A 20,406-nucleotide genomic window follows, 5' to 3' on the forward strand; every position below is an offset into this window, starting at 1 on the left:
AAGGGTCATAAAACATCCTGAAAACATCGTTAGCGAAGTCATATCGAATACCAATTTCTGCAACGTAACATCGATCTCCCTTTGGTAAAACTCCGGATCGGCAGTCAGAGCTTCGCTGAAGAAGTGCCCATGAACACACTACAAAATTGACAACTCCAGTAGAAAAAAAATCGCTGTAAATCTCTTCAAAAGCGGTCCTCTCAACTCGCTTTACAATATAAGTGAAAGCTGGCGATCCTAACAATGCGCACTCACCTTATTTTCTGATGTCAGAAGTTCTCCCAACTCGCTATTATTCAAAAGTGGCGGTCAACTCTCTACAAATCTCATCATAAGCGGTCCTTCCAACTCGCTCTACAATATAAGTGAAAGGTGGCGGTCCTCACAACGCGCACTTACCCTCTTTTCCGATCTAAGCAGTCTTCTCGACTCGCTATTAATCAAGTTACAAACGGTCCTCTCAACTCGCTATTATTTCAAAGTGGCGGTCCTCACAACGCGCTCTTACCCTATTTACTGATTTTTGCGGTCCTCTTATTGGGGATTTTGCCCTCCAATAGACACACATCTAAGAAAATATTGTCCCACCAAAATATTCTCACACCATGTTTGCCACACTGTTGGATTGTGCATTGAATGCAAGATGCGTGCTTCTGCTAAATTGCTATAGAGGTCCACAAGCAAAATGCCACGAACACAAAATGCACGATCAATCTTACACAAATCGATTTCCTTAGAATGAAAACGTATCGATGTATGTTCTACGTCATTCGAGCTTTCGGTCAACGTCAATTCAACAGAGAAATGAGTGCTCAACAGTCATTCTGTTTATATTTACTTTATCACTGCAAACAAAACAATGTTGTGACAGTTCTCACAGCAAACAAAGAAAATTTCGTCAACGTTGAATTACTACGCAGGCAATTGGATTGGAATATTCAAACTGACGTGTGAATATATATTTCCCCACGTTGAAAATGTGCACGACAATCATTTGTCAACAAAACGAACTTGCTACACATCTCTTCGCAAGCAGCCCTTTAAAATCGCATTACAATATAAGTGAGAGGTGGTGGTCCTAACAACGCGCACTTACCTATTTTCCTATATCATCTCACTTTTTGTTTGTTTGCAAGCTGCAGCGGCTTTCTCAACTCGCTCCAACATGATTGAATAGGGAAAGTGTACCAGTTATGGCCATAGTGGTTCTCTATTTGGCCATACGCGAAATATCGATAACTTTTACGTTTGAAATATTTTTGATCGTTTGAACATCAAGATACATCTTAAATCTAACTATCATTCCTCGTCGTGCGCTCTATCGAGACGGTCGCCTTTATTCCGTGCTCTGAACCATTCGTTTTTTCGGTAGAGTTTTTCTCCAAGTGGAGTTTTTTTATCATTCGCTAATCCTACCAGTGAACGAAACGGTAATCGCGCAACACGTGGAAGCAGCTAGTCCTGGCTTAGTCCTACGGCTAGACTGTGCGTCGAAGCATCACCAAAGGGCAAACCGGGGGTCCCTCCTCCCCGTCATCTACCATCGTGCCCATCGCAAACATCAACGCGCTTTCATCGTTGTACCCAGCTCCAGCAGATCGAACGAGCCAAGGTCAGAAAACGCCGCCTGTTTGACTACCTACAGTAAGCAGATAACAAGCTGTAGCACGCTGTGGTTAGGTAAATTGTTCATATTTTCTTGGTTGCATTGTTTGCCGTCGGTCGGACAATTTCATCTACGTTGACTTACACAGTGGTCTCGAAGTGTTTTTTCCCTTGACTAAAATAGAATTTTTTTTTTGCTGAATTATTTTTTTTTTGTATTATTAATTTGATTTTTTTTTTGTGTTGCATTAATATTGATTAACTCACACAGCAGTGCAAAATCAATCAAATCATTTTTTTTTTTTTTTTGGTTATTATTGCTATTGTTATTTTTCTCGAAGCGTGAACCAACGCTACTTTCTGTGAGCTAAATTAAAAAAAGCCCACTTGTAAATATTAGTTAGGTTTTTGATTTTTCCCTTGTGTTAATATTACAACACAATGGATCCAAATGATGAAGGCGGGGGCAATTCGCAATTTCTAATATCCTCCGAAGACGAGTCAAACAATAATTTTGTTGAAAATGTCTCCCCTATGGAGACCGGCGTATTAGAAACAGGGTCTTCTCCCCTACAAGGAGCGCCTGAATTACAAACTCCAGTGAGGTTGCCTGAAATCGAACAGTCCATTACCCATCTTTCTGAGGATGAATCTATTGAATCACCATCGTACGAAACATTGGTCAGTCCACAAGTACCAATGGAAACATCCTCTTCGAATTCTTCCTCTGCACATCAACGGCAAGCGCTCCCCTCCACCTTTGGTAAAGCGAACCCCCGCCAGAAAGCTTACCCGCCCGGATCTAAGGGTCCCTTTCTGGTTTTTTTCCGGCCCAAAGGTAAACCGTTAAACAAATTGCAAATCGAAAAAGATTTGGCAAAGTCGTTTCGGGGCATCGAGTCTGTAGATGCACCCAGCCGTGACAAGCTCCGAATCACTGTCAGTGATCGTGAACAGGCAAATAGAATTGCTTCCTACGAGCTCTTCTCGATGGAGTACAGAGTATACATACCAAGTCGAGACATTGAGATCGCAGGGGTTGTCACCGAACCGTATTTGAGTTGCGCTGACATCAAAGCTGGTGCTGGAGGGTTTAAAAACCGTGATGTTCCCCCAGTCACTATCCTTGATGTCAGACAAATGAAGAAGGTGGCTCCTGATGGCACAAAACAGCCCTCAAATTCGTTTTGCGTCACATTCTCTGGATCGGCGCTTCCGGACTACTTGGTGATCGGGAAACTTCGGTTACCCGTTCGCCTCTATAAACCTACGGTCATGCACTGTGATAAGTGCCAACAGATTGGTCATACCACACCTTTCTGTTGTAACAAACCACGATGCGCTAAATGCGGTGAGCAACATGTTGAGGGTGCCTGCAGTACAGAACCTAAGTGTACATGCTGTGGTCAAGCTCCACATGAGCTCACCACATGTCCTAGGTATATAGAGAGGGAGAAACATCAAATTCGATCTCTACAGCAACGATCGAAGCGTTCTTACGCAGAAATGCTGAAGAAGATCGCCCCAGCTGTTGCTCCGCCAGCCCAACCAATAGCTAGCAACAATATCTTCACCTCCCTAGCTGACGATGAGCAAGGTTCTGACTCTGAGGAGGGTGAAGAGTATACTATTGTGCAAACAGGATCAAAGAGAAAGCGAGCTGTTGCTAGACAGCTGCGACATCGTCAGCAAAATTCTCAAAACGCACAGCAGGAACTCCGACCCTCCCTGAAAAAGTCAAGAAGTTTCGAAAAAGCTATCAAAGCAAATCCACCAGGTTTCAGACTTGTCCCTGGAGATTTTCCGTCACTTCCGGGATCATCTAAAACCCCAGATATCCCAGTTTTTCGCCCAGAAAGCCAACACGCAAATATTCCTTCGGCTCGACAGGAAAGTGTCGAAACTTCCGACAAACTAACACTTTCTGGGATTGTGGAAATCATCTTCAAAATATTGGAAGTTTCTCCCGCAACAAGAAACCTCATTAACATGGCTCTTCCTTTCGTGAAACCTCTTCTGAAACGTCTGTTTTCACAATGGCCGATTCTTGATTCGTTCATATCTCTCGATGGATAATTCAACCAACGAGGTCGGGGATATGATCGTAATCCTACAGTGGAATTGTAGAAGCATTCTTAAAAATATTGATGCGTTTAAATTTTTAGTCCACAGCACGCGCTGTGACATATTTGCCCTTAGTGAAACATGGCTCACTTCTGATAAAGATATTTCTTTCCACGATTTTAACATTATCCGTCAGGATCGAGGGGACGGTTATGGAGGGGTGTTATTGGGGATCAGAAAACTCCACTCCTTTTATAGAGTTGACTTCCCCCCGATGACTGGCACCGAAGTAGTCGCATTGCAGGTCACGATACGAGGCAAAAGCTTTAGCATAGCAAGTGTGTACCTGCCGCCGAGCGCCAGGGTATCTCGCAGGGACCTTGCAGCCATCTGCTGCGCTATGCCGGCTCCACGGATAGTCGTTGGCGATTTTAATTCGCACGGTACAGCCTGGGGGTCAATGTATGACGATAACCGTTCGTCCTTGATATACGACTTGTGCGACGACTTCAACTTGACAATTTTAAACACTGGGGAAGCAACACGAGTAAGACCTCCAGCTCCACCTAGCATGTTAGACCTCTCAATCTGTTCGAATTCGCTATCATTGGATTGCACGTGGAAAGTGATTCAAGATCCCCATGGTAGTGATCACCTGCCTATCAAAATTTCTATCACCAATGATTCGTGTCAGGCCCGCCAGATCGACTTAGCGTATGACCTCACGAAACATATTGACTGGGGAAAGTACGCTGAGTTAATCATCGATGGCGTGCATTCGGTCGAGTTACTTCCTCCGTTGGAAGAGTATCAGTTCCTATCCGAATTAATCGTCAACAGTGCTCTTCAAGCACAGCGTCGACCAATACCGGGATCGAAAGTTCGACGTCGGCCACCCACCCCGTGGTGGGATGAGGAGTGCACCGCAGTATATCGGGAAAAATCCGCCGCGTTTAAAGAATACCGGAAACGCGGTTCTCGGGAAAACTACGAGCGCTATACCTCTCTTGAACGCAAGTTTGGTAGCCTTGTCAAAGCGAAGAAACGAGGATATTGGCGAAATTTCGTAAACGGACTTTCGAGGGAAACGTCGATGACAGCATTATGGTCCGCCGGGAGAAGAATGCGCAACGCGTCGTCGGTAAATGAGGATAAAGAACACTCTTCTCGGTGGATCTTCCAGTTCGCTAAGAAAGTGTGTCCTGACTCCGTTCCCGTGTACAGGACGGTTCGCGCTTGTTTGCCAGAGAGAAACGAAGTTGATAGACCCTTTTCGATGCTTGAGTTCTCACTTGCTCTCCTTTCATGTAACAACTCCGCCCCAGGAATGGATAGGATTAAGTTCAACTTGCTCAAAAACCTCCCAGACGTCGCGAAGAGGCGCTTGTTGGACTTATACAATCAGTTTCTTGAAGGCAACATTGTTCCGGATGATTGGAGACAAGTGAGAGTAATTGCCATCCAAAAGCCCGGAAAACCCGCGTCGGATTACAACTCGTACCGCCCTATCGCGATGCTGCAGTGCTTACGCAAGCTGTTAGAGAAGATGATTCTTTATCGGCTTGACAAATGGGTTGAAGTGAACGGCTTTCTCTCAGATACGCAATTTGGTTTCCGCAGAGGCAAAGGAACGAACGACTGTCTTGCGTTACTTTCAACAGAAATCCAACTAGCCTATGCTCAAAAGGAGCAAATGGGCTCAGTATTTTTGGACATTAAGGGGGCTTTTGATTCAGTATGCATAGATGTCCTTTCAGACAAACTTCAAGATTGTGGACTTTCATTATTGTTAAACAACTACTTGTATAATTTGTTGTCTGAGAAACGTATGAGCTTTTCTCACGGTACCTCAACAACTTCACGAATAAGTTACATGGGTCTCCCCCAGGGCTCATGTTTAAGTCCCCTTCTTTACAATTTCTATGTCAGAGACATTGATGATTGTCTCGTGGAAAATTGCTCGCTAAGACAGCTTGCGGATGATGCCGTTGTTTCTGTAACAGGACCAGGGGCGGATGATTTGCAAAGACCACTGCAAGATACTCTAGACAATTTGTCTACTTGGGCCTTGAAGCTGGGTATCGAATTCTCTCCGGAGAAAACTGAGTTGGTTGTCTTTTCTAAGAAGCGTGATCCTGCAAAGGTAGAGCTTCAACTCATGGGTAAGGAGCTTGCTCAGGGTATTTCACACATGTATCTAGGGGTCTGGTTCGACTCTAAATGCACCTGGGGAAAGCACATCAAATATTTGTATCAGAAATGCCAGCAACGAATCAACTTCATGCGTACCCTCACTGGAACATGGTGGGGAGCCCACCCGGAAGATCTGATAAAACTATATCGAACAACGATTCTGTCGGTTCTCGAATACGGTAGCTTTTGTTTTCAATCCGCCGCGAAAACACACATCCTGAAGCTGGAGCGTATCCAGTATCGTTGTCTTCGGATCGCGCTAGGATGCATGTCATCAACTCATACGATGAGTTTAGAAGTTTTAGCAGGAGTACTGCCTTTATCAGATCGTTTCGCGGAATTATCGCTACGCTACCTCATCCGATGTGAGGTGTTAAATCCATTGGTGATTGGAAATTTTGAAAAGCTAATCGAACGAAATCCTCAAACAAAATTTATGACACTGTACTACTGGTACATGAGTCTGGAGGTTAACCCTTCATTGAATGCTCCAAATCGTAGTTGCTTCCCAGACTTCTCCAGTTCTACTGTAGGTTTTGATCTGTCCATGAAGCAAGAAATCCATGGAATTCCAGATCATCTCCGAAAGGAGTATATTCCACTAATTTTTGCAAACAAGTTCGGTCATGTCAGCAGCGACAGAACGTTTTACACTGATGGGTCAAAAACAAATGATTCCACTGGATTTGGTGTTTATAACGAATTTCATAGTGCCGCCCATAAACTTCAAAACCCATGCTCAGTATACGTCGCTGAATTAGCGGCTATACATTATGCATTAGAGCGAATTGCCTCTCTTCCCTCTGATCGATTTTTCATTTTTACGGATAGCCTCAGCTCCATTGAGGCTATACGTTCAATGAGGCCGTTAAAGCACTCCTCGTATTTCCTTCGCGAAATACGATCTTCATTGAGTGCTTTATCGAATCACACCATCACCTTGGTATGGGTCCCTTCACATTGTTCGATACCGGGCAATGAGAAAGCAGACTCACTCGCCAAGGTGGGCGCTATGGAAGGCGATATTTATGATCGTCAAATCGCCTTCAATGAATTTTTTGCAATTGCTCGTCAGCAAACCCTGCTCAGTTGGCAACAGAAATGGGACAATGGTGACTTGGGTAGGTGGTTGCATTCCATTCTCCCTCGGGTGTCCAGGAAGCCGTGGTATAAAGGGTTGGACATGAGTCGAGACTTTATCAAGGTAATGTGTCGGCTGATGTCCAACCACTACTCTTTGGGATCGCATCTCTATCGAATAGGGCTCTCAGACAGTAACCGTTGCGGTTGTGGTGCAGGATACAGAGACATCAACCACGTGGTGTGGTACTGTTCCGAATACGGCATTGCCAGATCCGATTTATGTGAATCCCTCAGGGCCCGAGGGAAACCAGATAAGGAAGACATTAGAGATGTTCTGGGTAGGCTGGATTTCGATTACATGATGCTTATTTACAAATTTTTGAAGCAAAATGATGTCATTGTTTGATTTCCCATTCTCGCTGTCCACATAGTTCCCTTTCTGGTTTCGTTTGTCCACCTTGTCCCCTCGAAATACGTTTGTTTGTACCGTTACAGGTTGTCGTCATGTCCACTCTACGGTTGACCTGCAGCAACAACGATACTCACTACCACGCTGAACGTCAACATGTAAACCTTAACCCTATCCTCTCCTTCATTTTTTTGTTATCCTTAACCTCGGCCAAACCGCGAGTTTTACGGTTCCCCAAAACTAATATAGATTATTAAGAAGCAATTATGAATTTGTAAAAAAAAAATCAATTGAATTCGGCTCCGTTATGCCTAGTGGCGCTTGAGCCTGTTAAATAAACGTTAAAGTAAAAAAAAAAAAAAAAAAAAAAAATCTAACTAATACAACACAAAAAACTTTTCAAAATGTAAAGACATTCCACCAATCCCGTATGGCGAAATAGGGAACCACTATGTCCATAACTGGTACACTTACCCTGTTATGGATCCGACAGAAATAAGGACAATTTATTTTTTTTTTAAATATGTTTTTTCTCAATCTCCTAGCGTTGCGACTAATATTTGAATAGTGCACTGTGTTCACAAACATCGTAGGAATGCAGCGCCACACATGTCATTATGACAGTTATGTCGGGAACGAGTCACAAGTCGCGTGTCCCACACGCGCGTTCCGATTTGGTGGGCGCGCGACAATATAGGAAAATATAATACGCCACCGTCATAGAGTTCGCTACACTGAGAAAAATCTACACGTCAAGGTCGTGTGTTTTACTTATAGATTTGCGCAATGAGAAAAACCACATGATTTGAGTGTGGTAGCCATATGGATTTCATCATTGATTTCACGGTATAATAACATGTGTATCAATATTAGGTTGTCATGTGAAACAAACATGAATTTCCAAATATTAAATCATGAAAACCAACTGATTTGCTTATTGAATTCGAAATGTAGTAGCTTTAGATAGTCATGTGTGATAGAACATAAATGTCAAGGGACTGAAAGAAGAAATTTGGTAGAAAAACTTTTGCTCCCCAAAATATGGATCCGAGGCTCCTCTGCTTGTCGCAAGCTCTCTTGATTTTTTTTCAAACCCGTGAGCCAGCAACAAGCGGGGCGCCGCAAATCCATGATTTGGGAAGCCAGGGATAAGCATATTCCATTTTTTTCGAAACTGAAAGCCAGGAAAATCTGTTAGTGGAATCCGATTTTTCTACTAAACTATACATTATAATCAATGTTTTCTTATAGAAAGGTAGAACTCTCGTATATCGGTCAACTTCACTAATAAAAGAAAAATCGAATTCACAAATTTTCATCTAACACTTTCAGCTTCAAAATTTGCTTCTTCTCTTTGGAAGCATGATGATGACTGTCGTTCGACACGAGGTCCAACCGCAATTCAGTTCACTATGCATCCCATGGGTTGATCACAAATAATTTAGAAGCTTTGAACATGGAAATCGATAGCATAGCTCATGGATTTCATCATAACAATCTCATTGCGCAAATCAATGAATCGACCAACTTGAACATGATGATTATGACACAAGATAACCATAAGCAAAACACACTGAATCCGTGTTGGAGTGATGATCTATGCGTCCATAGGTTGACACATACGAATCTGAAGAGAAAGCTCCGGGAACTTATGTGGAAAAAATATGGAATCCCTGTTGTCAGTTGATGAATCAATCCATGAAGCAAAACACAGGAATTTAATGTGTAACACACACGAAGTTTGCAAGAAAATCATAGCAAATCCTTATGGACGTTCATGAATCGATCCATAATTTTAAACACACAGATCGAGCGTGTGGATTTTTATCAGTGTAAGGGAGAACGAGAGAAATATAACTGAAAATGTTTATATACGTCCAAAATTAAATTTTTCAGCCCGAAAGTTAGATCAAAATCAATCGATTATTGCTCTGTTTTTCATTGGCATAATGAATTAAAACCATTATTCTTGCGACACTTGTGATTTCGCAACAAATTTTATCACTTTACAAGAATCCGGATGTTTATTCGCTCCCAATACGACAATTTGTCCGGTGGGGTGTGCTGCTGTCGTCATGATGATGGTTCACGAGAGCAATGTCAAACTCATTCATGGTTTCAAAACATTCGGAACAAAATATTTATTTTCACCGCTTACTTCACTTATGTATGAAATTGAATGAGATCCAATGGTAGAGAATTCATTTATCTACCCAATGGTATTTTAGGGGCAGCGGAGAATGTCCCGAAGCGTGTTTTATTCAACCGCAAAAATCGCTCAGGCGAAAGTTCCAATGAAACTAACTAACCTGCTGCCATATGGGAAAAGTTTGCTCGATGCGTGAAGCGTCGAAAATTTTACCCGGCAAGGTATAGGAAGCGACATTTCAAATGCTCGTATAAAATTAGTTACAATAGTTATTTGAAATCTTTTCAGTACATATTGGTATACTTTTGATGGGCTACATTATAGGCATATAATTTTAAGTTTTATATTTTTTTTCTCAATATGCTGCTGATTCTATAGTTGATCAATAGTCTAACTCCGTACACTTAACAGAATTTAATTTAAAAATGTTTTGAATTTTTTAGAAGCATTTGAAAATTGACTTCCTATGCTTTGTCATGTAAAATAATCGGAGCTTCACGCATAGGGTCAACTGTGGTAATTACCTTCGTAGACGCGAATCGGGCCGAGACGACACAAACACACTGTTGTCATCTCGCCCCACACAAAAGTAATTCGGCCGTTTTCAAGCAACGAATTTGGAAATATTTGAGGAAACACCAAATATAGTTTTATCGAAATGCCTTATTATCACAGTTTAACCTTAAAAAAAGGTTGCCCAATCCAATAAAGGGCTGTCAATTGATTATGTAAAACAATTTTTGCCGATTTTCAATCGCCTTTCTCCCCATGGTAAGTTTTATTGTATGGAAAATAAAACTAATTTGTATGGCGCAAAATAAATGAATACCGTCCCATCCCCCATAAATACTGGCGTAATCAATGTGCACCCTTAAACAAATCTCTTTAGATTGGAATAATATTTAAAAATTAAATAATATTAATGAAAGGCTGTCTCAAATAATGCTCTTAAAGGAAGCAAAAACCAACATAAATCTTCTTTCACGATTTTCGTCAAATTAAGAATTTTAGTGTCTTATTTCAATAAAAAGTCTGTACAGTATTAATTCTGAAAATGAAATTATTAAAAATAACAAAAGCAGCAACCAACGGAGTAATTATGAAAGACAGGTGCTCCGCGAAACAATTTTATTTCAAAAAATGCTCCGAGAGCCAAAAGGGCTGAAAACCCCTGTATTAGAGGTTTGGGTTATGTTTTTTCATGATTATCACTTCACATTATATTGTTTGAAAGTAACTCCCATATGTGTAAGAAAATTCAACCAGTATTTAAACGAGTTGAAAAATTACAAAGTGTTAGACTTTAAGTCCATTTTTCTCAAAATATTCAAAATGCCACTTGGTCCACTCTGACTTAACGCCAACTAGGGCTGTGCAAATATCGATATTATCGATAATAGCGATATTATCGGCTTGATTTTATCGATACGATATCCGATATCTCTTGACCCGATATTTTCCGATATCGATAAAACTATTGTCTGTCCGATAATCAGGACAACATTCAACGATTATGTTAAAACTGGTCAGACGGAATTTTAGATATCCGCTAAACATAACATACCATAACTGCAAAACTTAGACAATTGATTCCACAATGCAACAGTTGGTGTCAAATGAACCCGAAATAGTCGATATTGTTTGAAAATCGCATCATTGAAAATTATCGGATATCGGTTCGATACCGATAATGTCAAATCCGATATATCGCCGATACCGATATTGAAACATTGGAATATCGCCGATACCGATAAATCGTCATTGTGCACAGCCCCAACGCCAACCAAATCAGATTCTGAAAGTGCACTATAAAGCATAAAAAAAGCAAACAAATATAGCTTTGTGGGTGGTTACTTAGGTACAGCACCGGTTTTGGCCATACGTTTACATGAAACCTTTGTGTTCAGTAGATCACATTCACATGTTCATTTACTCGTCAGAATTTATTCCAAACATAAGAAAAATAATTAATTTTCCTCATAATTTCAACTCGCACACACCTAATTTGGTCAGGGTACTCCTAATTTGGCCACTCTCATATGAAATAAATGTGACTGGCCAATTTAGGAACCGAAATTAAGTCTCTGGCCGAAACTGGTTCTGGTGGTCTATGTTGACCAACGATATTTACGAAGCAAAACGATGGTTTTAGCTCAGTTTCGATATTTTACGCACATAATATGAATTGAAAGCTTGCACTTGACAAATTTGTAGTGTGAATACGGCTTCCCATATAAGTTTTATTTTCTCTTAGGCTGGTCAAAACCGGTGCTTTTACCACTACAGGTTTTTTTCATCTCATATTTAGATAAGCGGAGCAAAGGAATACATCAAATGAACGTCGCTCACGACGTCTTTTTTTTTAAATCGAAATTCTTTCAAAATCCAGTCCAAATCCAACACAATCTAATCCAAATTCAAAATTAAGCAAGTAATAAAAACACATATAGGGAAAGTGTACCAGTTATGGCTATAGTGGTTCCCTATTTGGCCATATGTGTTTTTTCGAAAACTTTTACATTTTGAATATTTTTGAATGTTTTAACATCAAGATTTATTTGATATCAAGCTACTAAAACACACAGAATGATTAAAAATTTGAAAATAATCAAATTATCACGTATGGCGAAATAGGGAACCATTATGTCTATAACTGGTACACTTACCCTATGTGACTATGGCATCAATCGTTTTGGAATATAAAAAAGTATATTCCGAACAAAATCGAATAAATTCCGTTAAGTATATAGGGCGTTGCATTAGCGAGATGGAAATTTTGAAATTTAAGCTCCCCTTCGCTTAAACAATGTTAATTATGGTTAATAGCATCCTTCAAAGGTTTGAAATGATTTGGATGAAATTTGTCTGTGTATTGTTGGAGGGTGATTGCAATCATCGTCGTTGATCTTTTTAGATCGGATTCGTTCTTGATCTTCCAACAATTACTGCTTTTTATACAAAAAAATCGCGATTTTTCGTCGCTGTTGCTGAAAATAATTGCGTTGATTTGTGGGAGCCCTAATACCCATAACTACATAACATTCAATTGAGGGATATATTTTTATTGCTGTACTAGTGGTCCCGGCAAACTTCGTCTTGCCATCAAGTAGGCTGTTGAAAAACGCTTTTGATCGTCCCATACAAAATGACAGTTTCGTTCGTGCTCGTTTTTTCAACTTTCCCGGTGAATATCCTGGGATTTTTATACACACAAACACGTCGGAACCTCTGATGAACAAAACTGAGAAAGAATAATTAAAATCCGTTTACCCGTTCGTAAGCCATTTCGTGACATACAAACACCATTCCATTTTTATTTATATAGAAGATAGATAATTTCGGCTTAGATTTAAGTAAACAATATCATTTTTGTCAGTGAGCTTTAATTTTCATATCCATAATTTACCTAACATAACGACACATGCTGAATAAAAGCATCTTTGTAAATATACTCATTCCATTCTTATTCTAAGAACTATACGTTAAAATGATATGTTTCTGTTCGAACATGGACTCGCTTTTCTACATACACGGAATATTAAACCAACTAAATATAACGTTGTACTTACGTGTAATACTAATCAATTTTTTTTTATCACAGATCAAAATAAAGCCATTCAAACTTAAAAGTAATTGTCCTTTTGAGCCAAGCAAGCATCTTTGAAGTTGGTCGCATTCAGCGGAAGAAAATAGTCATCGTGAAGGAAACGAATGATATTTTCGATAGGACACAGATTCGCCCGGTCACCTCGTATACCACGTGGTACACTTAAACTTTTACCACCCTCGCAAACTCCGATCATATTGGTCACATCACGACCATTGAACAACAGCCGGAAGTAATACTGTGTATCCTTGTCGCTTTTGTACACCTCGAACGCCATCCGTGAGGCGTAGGGGATGAAAGGAGACTCCGTGGTTAAGCCAAGGGCGGTCATTAAATATTCCATGGTTTTATCATGGCCGGAGTAGAGGACGAACTTCACCTTATTTCCCGAGATCATTTTCAGCATGTACCCGACGATGTTCCTCAGAAATCCATAGGCACGTAGTAGGCCTTGCTGGCGCATCCGAATGCTCTTCCATTCCTTAAGCCCCGCCCATTGGGTGTACGACATGAGTGCAGCAACATGACTTTTCTCAACGCAACCTTCGATCTCGGGTTCTTGTTCCCCTGTCTGATCCGTATCATCCGGATCTTCTGTAATGGGCTGACTTTGACTGAATACAATTCCACTGTCATCCTGATCGATATTGATTACATCCTGAGGATCTTGTGTGCTGGAGCTGCTTGTACGGTGAGGTTCATGGGATGTTAAGAGGGAGATTTTCCGGCAAGGAAGTGCGGCATCGTGACAGATGTGAGACAAGATCGCATCCCGTATTTCAAGAGGACTAGTTTGACCTGCAGTGGGTTGATTTTGAAGCAGGGTAGCGCTCATCCATTGCACAATAGCTCCGATTGCTGGATGAGTTGCCAGTGATTGCTTGCTTTCTTTATCTAGCAGCTTTTTGATATTGTCAGCCTGTGGGCAAGCACAATCCGTGAAACAAAAAGACAAACTGTGACTCTCTTGGATTTGGAGATACTGCCATTTTTCAGGGTGAACAATGCTGAACATAAGTGCCATGGCTGACTGGAACGTTCGACGGTATCGAGTGGAATATATAACGATGTCGTCAGTATTGTAGACCATTGGATTATTTGTGGTATCGGAAGCATTGAACGGTGTAGTTTTTGTAACAACTGGTTTAGCGTACAGCGATAACGTATGCGCATAAGCCTGACGAATCACGTCCCCAACTCTTAGCAATTGTGCAACGCCTTTTTGTGTTAGTTGGCCTAGAAGGCAAGCCTTGGGGCTGGATGGAAGCAATGGAAAGCCATGAAATGGACCCGTTTTCATCCAATGGCCAGCAGACGTACTGGAACTGCTGTTGGTGAGATAGTGACTATACTTCACCATCACTGTGTCACCTTCGTAGCTGCAATCAACGGATTCAATGCCACGCACATGTGTCATTGGACCACGATCGCCATGACGTATTAGAAGCAACACGCCCTGCAAAGACCATCCCTCAAAGGTGCCTCCTTCTTCTCCCAGCCCTATTGTTGGAGGGTGATTGCAATCATCGTCGTTGATCTTTTTCGATCGAGCTCGTTCGTGATCTTCCAACAGTTGCTGTTTTTTGTATAGAAAATTCTTCGAGCTCAATACGCTATTGCTGTTTTCTATTGATCCAATGTATTTGTACATTCCTAAAAGTGACAGAAAATCAATGCTGCAAATGTTCATCAAATTCTCCCATCAACTAAAACCAACTTACCAGCAATCAGTAGGAAAATCCATATGCTTAAGATAAGATAACAGTAAAGTGTTCGATGTTGCAGCGAGAAACGTGCGATTTCCCTAAGCAACATTTCCAAAATTTTCCCAGCAAATTTGGTTTCTTCTGGTCACTGCCAAGGAAAACAAGATATCAGCTAGTATCAACTATGGTTCTGACGTTTGTCCTCGACCCTGAGGGAGGAATTTCGTCAGCAGGTGGGAGTCGGTCCCGTTCGCCTGCGCGGGAAATCAACGTCCAATGCTCGCCACCAGGTGGCCACGCGAGGGGCTCATCCTCAGAATCCGAAACGAAATCTGTCCAATTCATGGCAGTTGCTTAGTCTAAAAAGCTTGAACTAAAATGCCGATATTTACTACATTTTTAAAATGTGATCGGTTAATTGATTCATGGATTCCCCATACCGCACCGCAGTCAATAGGTCTGTTCGCTATTATTATTTGAATCACGCTTTCGCTTTCGGTGTCAGCGCATGTGAACTCATACCATCCATGCTGGGTCGTAAACAAAACAAACACGCTGCACTTCACCATGTCGGTTGGGGGATAATTGGTCAGCCATAGGTGAAATGTAAACTAGACATGAAACTGTTTTATGTTGAAGTAAAATATGTTTTACATTATTTTTTGGTGATGCGGGTCTTACAACTTAAGAGCAACCCCCTTTCCAAGAAGTTATATTGGTGTTATCCGATAAGGCTGAAATTTTCAGCGATTGTTCTTCTATATAAAAGAAGATGTTTTGCAAAATTTTAAATTTCTATATTTAGAAGTGGTACAAAATGACACCCAATAATTTCATGTCACTAAACATGCAAATTACAAAAACTGATATAACTATAGTAAAATTGCACGGATAAGGATAAAATTTGGTATGATTACTCTACGTCTATAAACTTAAAGATAAGCATGGTATATGAATTTTGAAAGTACTTGAAATCGAGAAAAACAAGTTTTTCATAAACAATTTAGTGATTTTCAAATCGATTTTTGTCTTGCCAACCAAACTAGGTCAAAAAACTAAATTTGACGTTTTGTAGGGCAACTCATGGGCTTTCATTTGAGAAGTAATTCAAAAATGCCGTTACAAAACTTTTCGAATTTTTTTTTCGGGTTGTTGTTTGAACTTGAGCCAGTCTGCGAGTACCGCAACCCCCTTCTCTAGATAGGATGTATTGATGTTCTCTGATCGAGCTGAAATTTACAGAAGTTGTTTTGTTATATAAAAGAAGATATTTCGCAAAATTTCAGATTTTTATATTATGGGGAAGTGGTACAAAATAACCACTAATGATTTAATGTAGAAAAATAATACAAAAACGATTAAACTGCTATATCTATAGTAAAAATGCACGGATTTGTATGAAATTTGGCATGCTTACTTAACGTTACAAAAACTTCAAAATGAACATGGTATTTGAATTAAAAACTTTCAAATCGAGAAAAATCTGTTTTTTTATTAGATTTTTTTTTCAAAACGACTTTTTTTTAATTTATTTATTAGTATCATTCCAAATACTACATTCATTAATTATAATTTTTATATCTAGGTATTCTGTGTTATTAGACAACACTATCATCCTATTTTGGTAAAACAAATTTGAATTGTATTAACACTTTGTTAACAAAACATTACATTTCATTTGACGTAGAATTTCAGATTTTTTTACAGGTCAGTTGATTTCACCTGCTTATAAGAGAAAAAAAAGCTTTGAATATATTGACTATTCGAGTGACAATTAGAAGTTCGGTAGTCAAAACTTCGGCGAAGTTCGGCGTCGGCATTCTAATTTGGTGCTTCGACGACGCATAAGGATTGCCTTTGTCGGTGTAGTACTTCGGTAGAATGCCAACGCCGAACTTTCGGTGATATTTTATTTCTCTTATGAACTTCGGTCTAAAGTTATTCTGAATGCACAATACTTAACCTAACTAAACCTAAACATATAGCGCATTAATTATTTCAATTAATTATTTCATTGGACATTTGTTCCAATGTTTCAACATTGGATATTCTATGTAATTCATTGGTACAATACCAGGGAGGAAGCTTCAGAATCATTTTCAAAATTTTATTTTAAATTCACTGCAGAGCTTTTTTCCTGGTATTACAACAGCTTGTCCATACAGCATACAATATGGCTGGCCTGAAAATTTGTTTGAATATCAAAAGCTTGTTCTTAAGACAAAGTTTTGATTTTCTATTAATAAGGGGATAGAGACATTTTGGGGCTGTTTGGGCACATTAGGAGTCAATCATCAATGTTAACTTCCTTTTCTCGATCAGCCTAGATAGCCGCGTAGTGTCGGTAGCGGTTGTTTCAACTGGCTAAGAATTAACACTACGGATGCCTGTTCCGGTGGTAAAAGTCCACCTCACAGGTGACCTCTTATTCATGCGGCTTTAAGCTTACCTGCCTAAGAATGAATGGTTAGGGGGGTCTAAATAAAACCTAACCGCAAACGGAGTCTGTGGAGTACCAGGGCGCCCTCAACAGTATTATGCCCTTCCTGTGCTACCCGGAGCAATGGTGCAGGTGACCTTGTGTTTCTCCGAGATAATCGGCTGCCCTTCTTCAGTCTCTATCCTGAGGCTTAATAAGGGTGGGATTATTATTACGTTGTACTTTAGTTTAAATTTTTACCTTTATGGATCTGCATCATGCGTTTTACACAGTATATTCTGTGCTTCTCGCCTTTGCGACTTATAAGAGATACCGATCTGTTTTTTTTTTTCGCTGCTGCTGGTGCTGAGATTGCGAGATGCTTATTCCTACCTAGTTTGGGTAGTGGCTACGGTTAGGATAGCTTAGTTAGACCAATCTTCAGCATAAAATATCAATTACAATCAGTCTTGTAGAGTGGCACTAGTTCAAAAACCTTACTTTTGTGAACTTTTATCTAGGTAACCTTGTGGACCCAGTTTTTGCTACTTTCAGAAACATGAAATGGCAAACTCGTGTGCCGTGCCATGCCTAGTGCAGATCGCAGTAGGCAGCGCGCGCGGACGGATGTGTTAAAAATTTATCTGTCACGTTTTTATCGTCTCCGCAAATGACTAGATTCGGCTGGTGAAACCAGTGAAACGGCTGGTGCAGTTTGCGAAAAAAAAAGTGTCTATATCTATTCTGCTTGGCAGTGTTTCGTTAAAGCCCAAGCAGAAGATGAATTAAAGCTTGAGGTCGTAGCCGAACCTCAATTTTGCGGGTACACGGGTCTGGAGAGCCGGACAGCTGAACGCATGATCAAATGCTCGTTCGCTGATGCTGTCTGGATCTCTAAATTCGTGTCTTGAGGGTTTGGGTTTGGCTTCGTTTCCTCTTCACTAGAAAAATCGTTTTTTTTTTGCATCATCGCATTGCCGAAGATTTATTTTTCTCGTTTTAGTTCGCACGCGTTCTGAGTGCAATCGAGTTTAAGTTCTCGCTTCGCCGGAGTGATATTTTCGTATCGTGATAGGAGCATGCTGATTAAAGTAGCTACAGCTCCTCAAACAAGAACGGATGATGATCAATTTGGTGAGCTCGTTTCATGCTTTTATTTTAAACTAGTGGTCTCGGCAAACTTCGCCTTGCCATCAAGTAGGCTGTTGAATTATGACATACAATCTCCCATATAACATGACACCATAGTTTTTTTCCGTGTTTGTCACTATTCCGAAGACATTCCTAAACTTGTTTTACGCACGAACACGTCGGAACTGTTGACGAATTCAATAGTGAAAAAAATGTGAAAATCCGTTTAACCGTTTCTAAGCCATTTCGTGACATACAAACAGCATTCCATTTTTATTTATATAGATGAAAAATATATTATGGAACATCTTTTTATTATGACAACGGTGGGAATGAATTAACTTAACAAAATATGAACAGTTCGTCACTGTAAGTGTCGACATAGACTCTTGTACATTAACATTAAAAAGCCCATACCTCTCCTTTTACCTAATTTTTGTCATTTCAAAAAATAACCTTTGAATGGTTCGACGCTAAAAGAGTCGACTTTTCGTATGTTCACGTTGTCTTTAGAGTACTGATAGGTGATTTTTTGAACTGAGGTTGCATGCATCGCATCACTTACCATAGTGAATCCTGATCATGCAGCTATGATCCCTCCCCACTAACAAAACTCCTTCCCATGGCAACCATGGAGATGCAGAGGTGATCTCGGTCTCTAGTAACAATGGATGTCACCCTAACATTCCTTTTCTTCCCCCGATGACCGTAAGGACGTGGCCGGCGCCGTTATTGACTTTTTAATGTCTGGAGTTCTCGAAAGTGTACATTGAAGATGGACAGCTACTCCCAAGCTACATCTCTGGGTTCCTTGTGCAGTTTCGATTATTCTGGTCAATCACGGAGTAGCAACTACGAATTGTACGGTAATCAATGCTTATGCTTATGCTTAATAAGGGGATAGAGTCATTTTACATATTTATTACATTTAGATTTTTAATATCCCTGAGGTAACTCAGGTAAGTCAGATGTGAAAATATTGTATAATATGGGGGGGGCTTCGTGGCCTTGCGGTTAGCGGCGTCAGTCGTCTAGGCGTATTGTGCCACGGGGTGTGGGTTCGATTCCCGCTCCGGTCGGTGAAAACTTTTCGTCAAACGAAAAATTCATCGCTGGGCTACTGGGTGTTTCGTGTTGTCCGTTGCCTAATGTTAGTGATCGTTCAGTCTGTGCAGCCTATGTGCTGAAGACGGTGTAAATTGTCTTTTAAATATTGATCCCAAAATGCTACCTTGGGAAACACCAGCTCTTACAGGAAGTCTTTCAGATCTGGAGTTCTGATAATTAATCTGAAGTGTACGATTGGACAGATAACTTTGAATTATTTTAACAATATATGTTGGAAAATTAAAGTTTTTTAATTTTATGATCAAACCTTCATGCCAAACACTGTCTAATGCTTTTTCTATGTCTAGAAGAACAAGACCAGTGGATAGCGTTCAGATTTGTTGGAACGGATCAAATTTGTTACACGTAAAAGTTGATGAGTGGTCGAATGTCCATGGCGGAATCCGAACTGTTCATTGGCAAAAATTGAATTTTCGTTGATGTGGACCATCATTCTGTTCAAAATGACTTTTTCAAAAAGTTTACTGATGGAGGAAAGCAAACTGATTGGACGACTGCTAGAAGTTTCTGCAGGATTTTTGTCTGGTTTCAAAATTGGAACAACCTTAGCATTTTTCCATTTGTCAGGAAAATATGCTAATTGAAAACATTTGTTAAATATATCAACTAAGAATAATAAGCTACTTTCAGGAAGTTTCTTGATGAGGATGTAGAAAATTCCATCATCGCCTGGAGCTTTCACATTTTTGGATTTTTTAATAATAGTTCTCACTTCTTCCAAATAGTCTCCCAGGAATTTTCGAAAACGTACTCTTGATTGAGAATATTTTCGAAGTCTTGAGTAACTTGATTTTCAATTGGACTTCAATGCCGGTACAGACGAATTTCGTTCGTTGCACTATCTTTAGATGGGCTTCGTTTTAATCGGGCTCCCGTTAAGTGGGCTATAGTCCACCTAAAACGAAGTCAAAC

General features: G+C 40.3%; 1 protein-coding gene across 1 annotated transcript; it reads right to left on the reverse strand.

Moving 5' to 3' along the window:
* Nucleotides 1-12,866: 12,866 nt before the first annotated feature.
* Nucleotides 12,867-15,058, reverse strand: LOC5580327 (2-phosphoxylose phosphatase 1). The gene is made up of 2 exons (XM_001663229.2): nt 14,832-15,058; nt 12,867-14,763 (listed from the first exon to the last, which is right to left on the reverse strand). The coding sequence occupies exons 1-2, from the start codon at nt 14,923-14,925 to the stop codon at nt 13,127-13,129; spliced, it is 1,731 nt and encodes a 576-aa protein (XP_001663279.1). The 5' UTR covers nt 14,926-15,058; the 3' UTR covers nt 12,867-13,126.
* Nucleotides 15,059-20,406: the final 5,348 nt, after the last annotated feature.

Source organism: Aedes aegypti, chromosome 2, assembly GCF_002204515.2.
Source record: "Aedes aegypti strain LVP_AGWG chromosome 2, AaegL5.0 Primary Assembly, whole genome shotgun sequence".
NCBI classification, from domain to species: domain Eukaryota; kingdom Metazoa; phylum Arthropoda; class Insecta; order Diptera; family Culicidae; genus Aedes; species Aedes aegypti.

Excerpts from the sequence above, each read along its gene's own strand:
- LOC5580327 (XM_001663229.2), bottom strand. The coding sequence starts at position 14,925 with ATGTTGCTTAGGGAAATCGCACGTTTCTCGCTGCAACATCGAACACTT. Across the intron at positions 14,764-14,831 it reads GATTTTCCTACTGATTGCTG|GAATGTACAAATACATTGGA; the intron begins GTAAGTTGGTTT and ends TGTCACTTTTAG.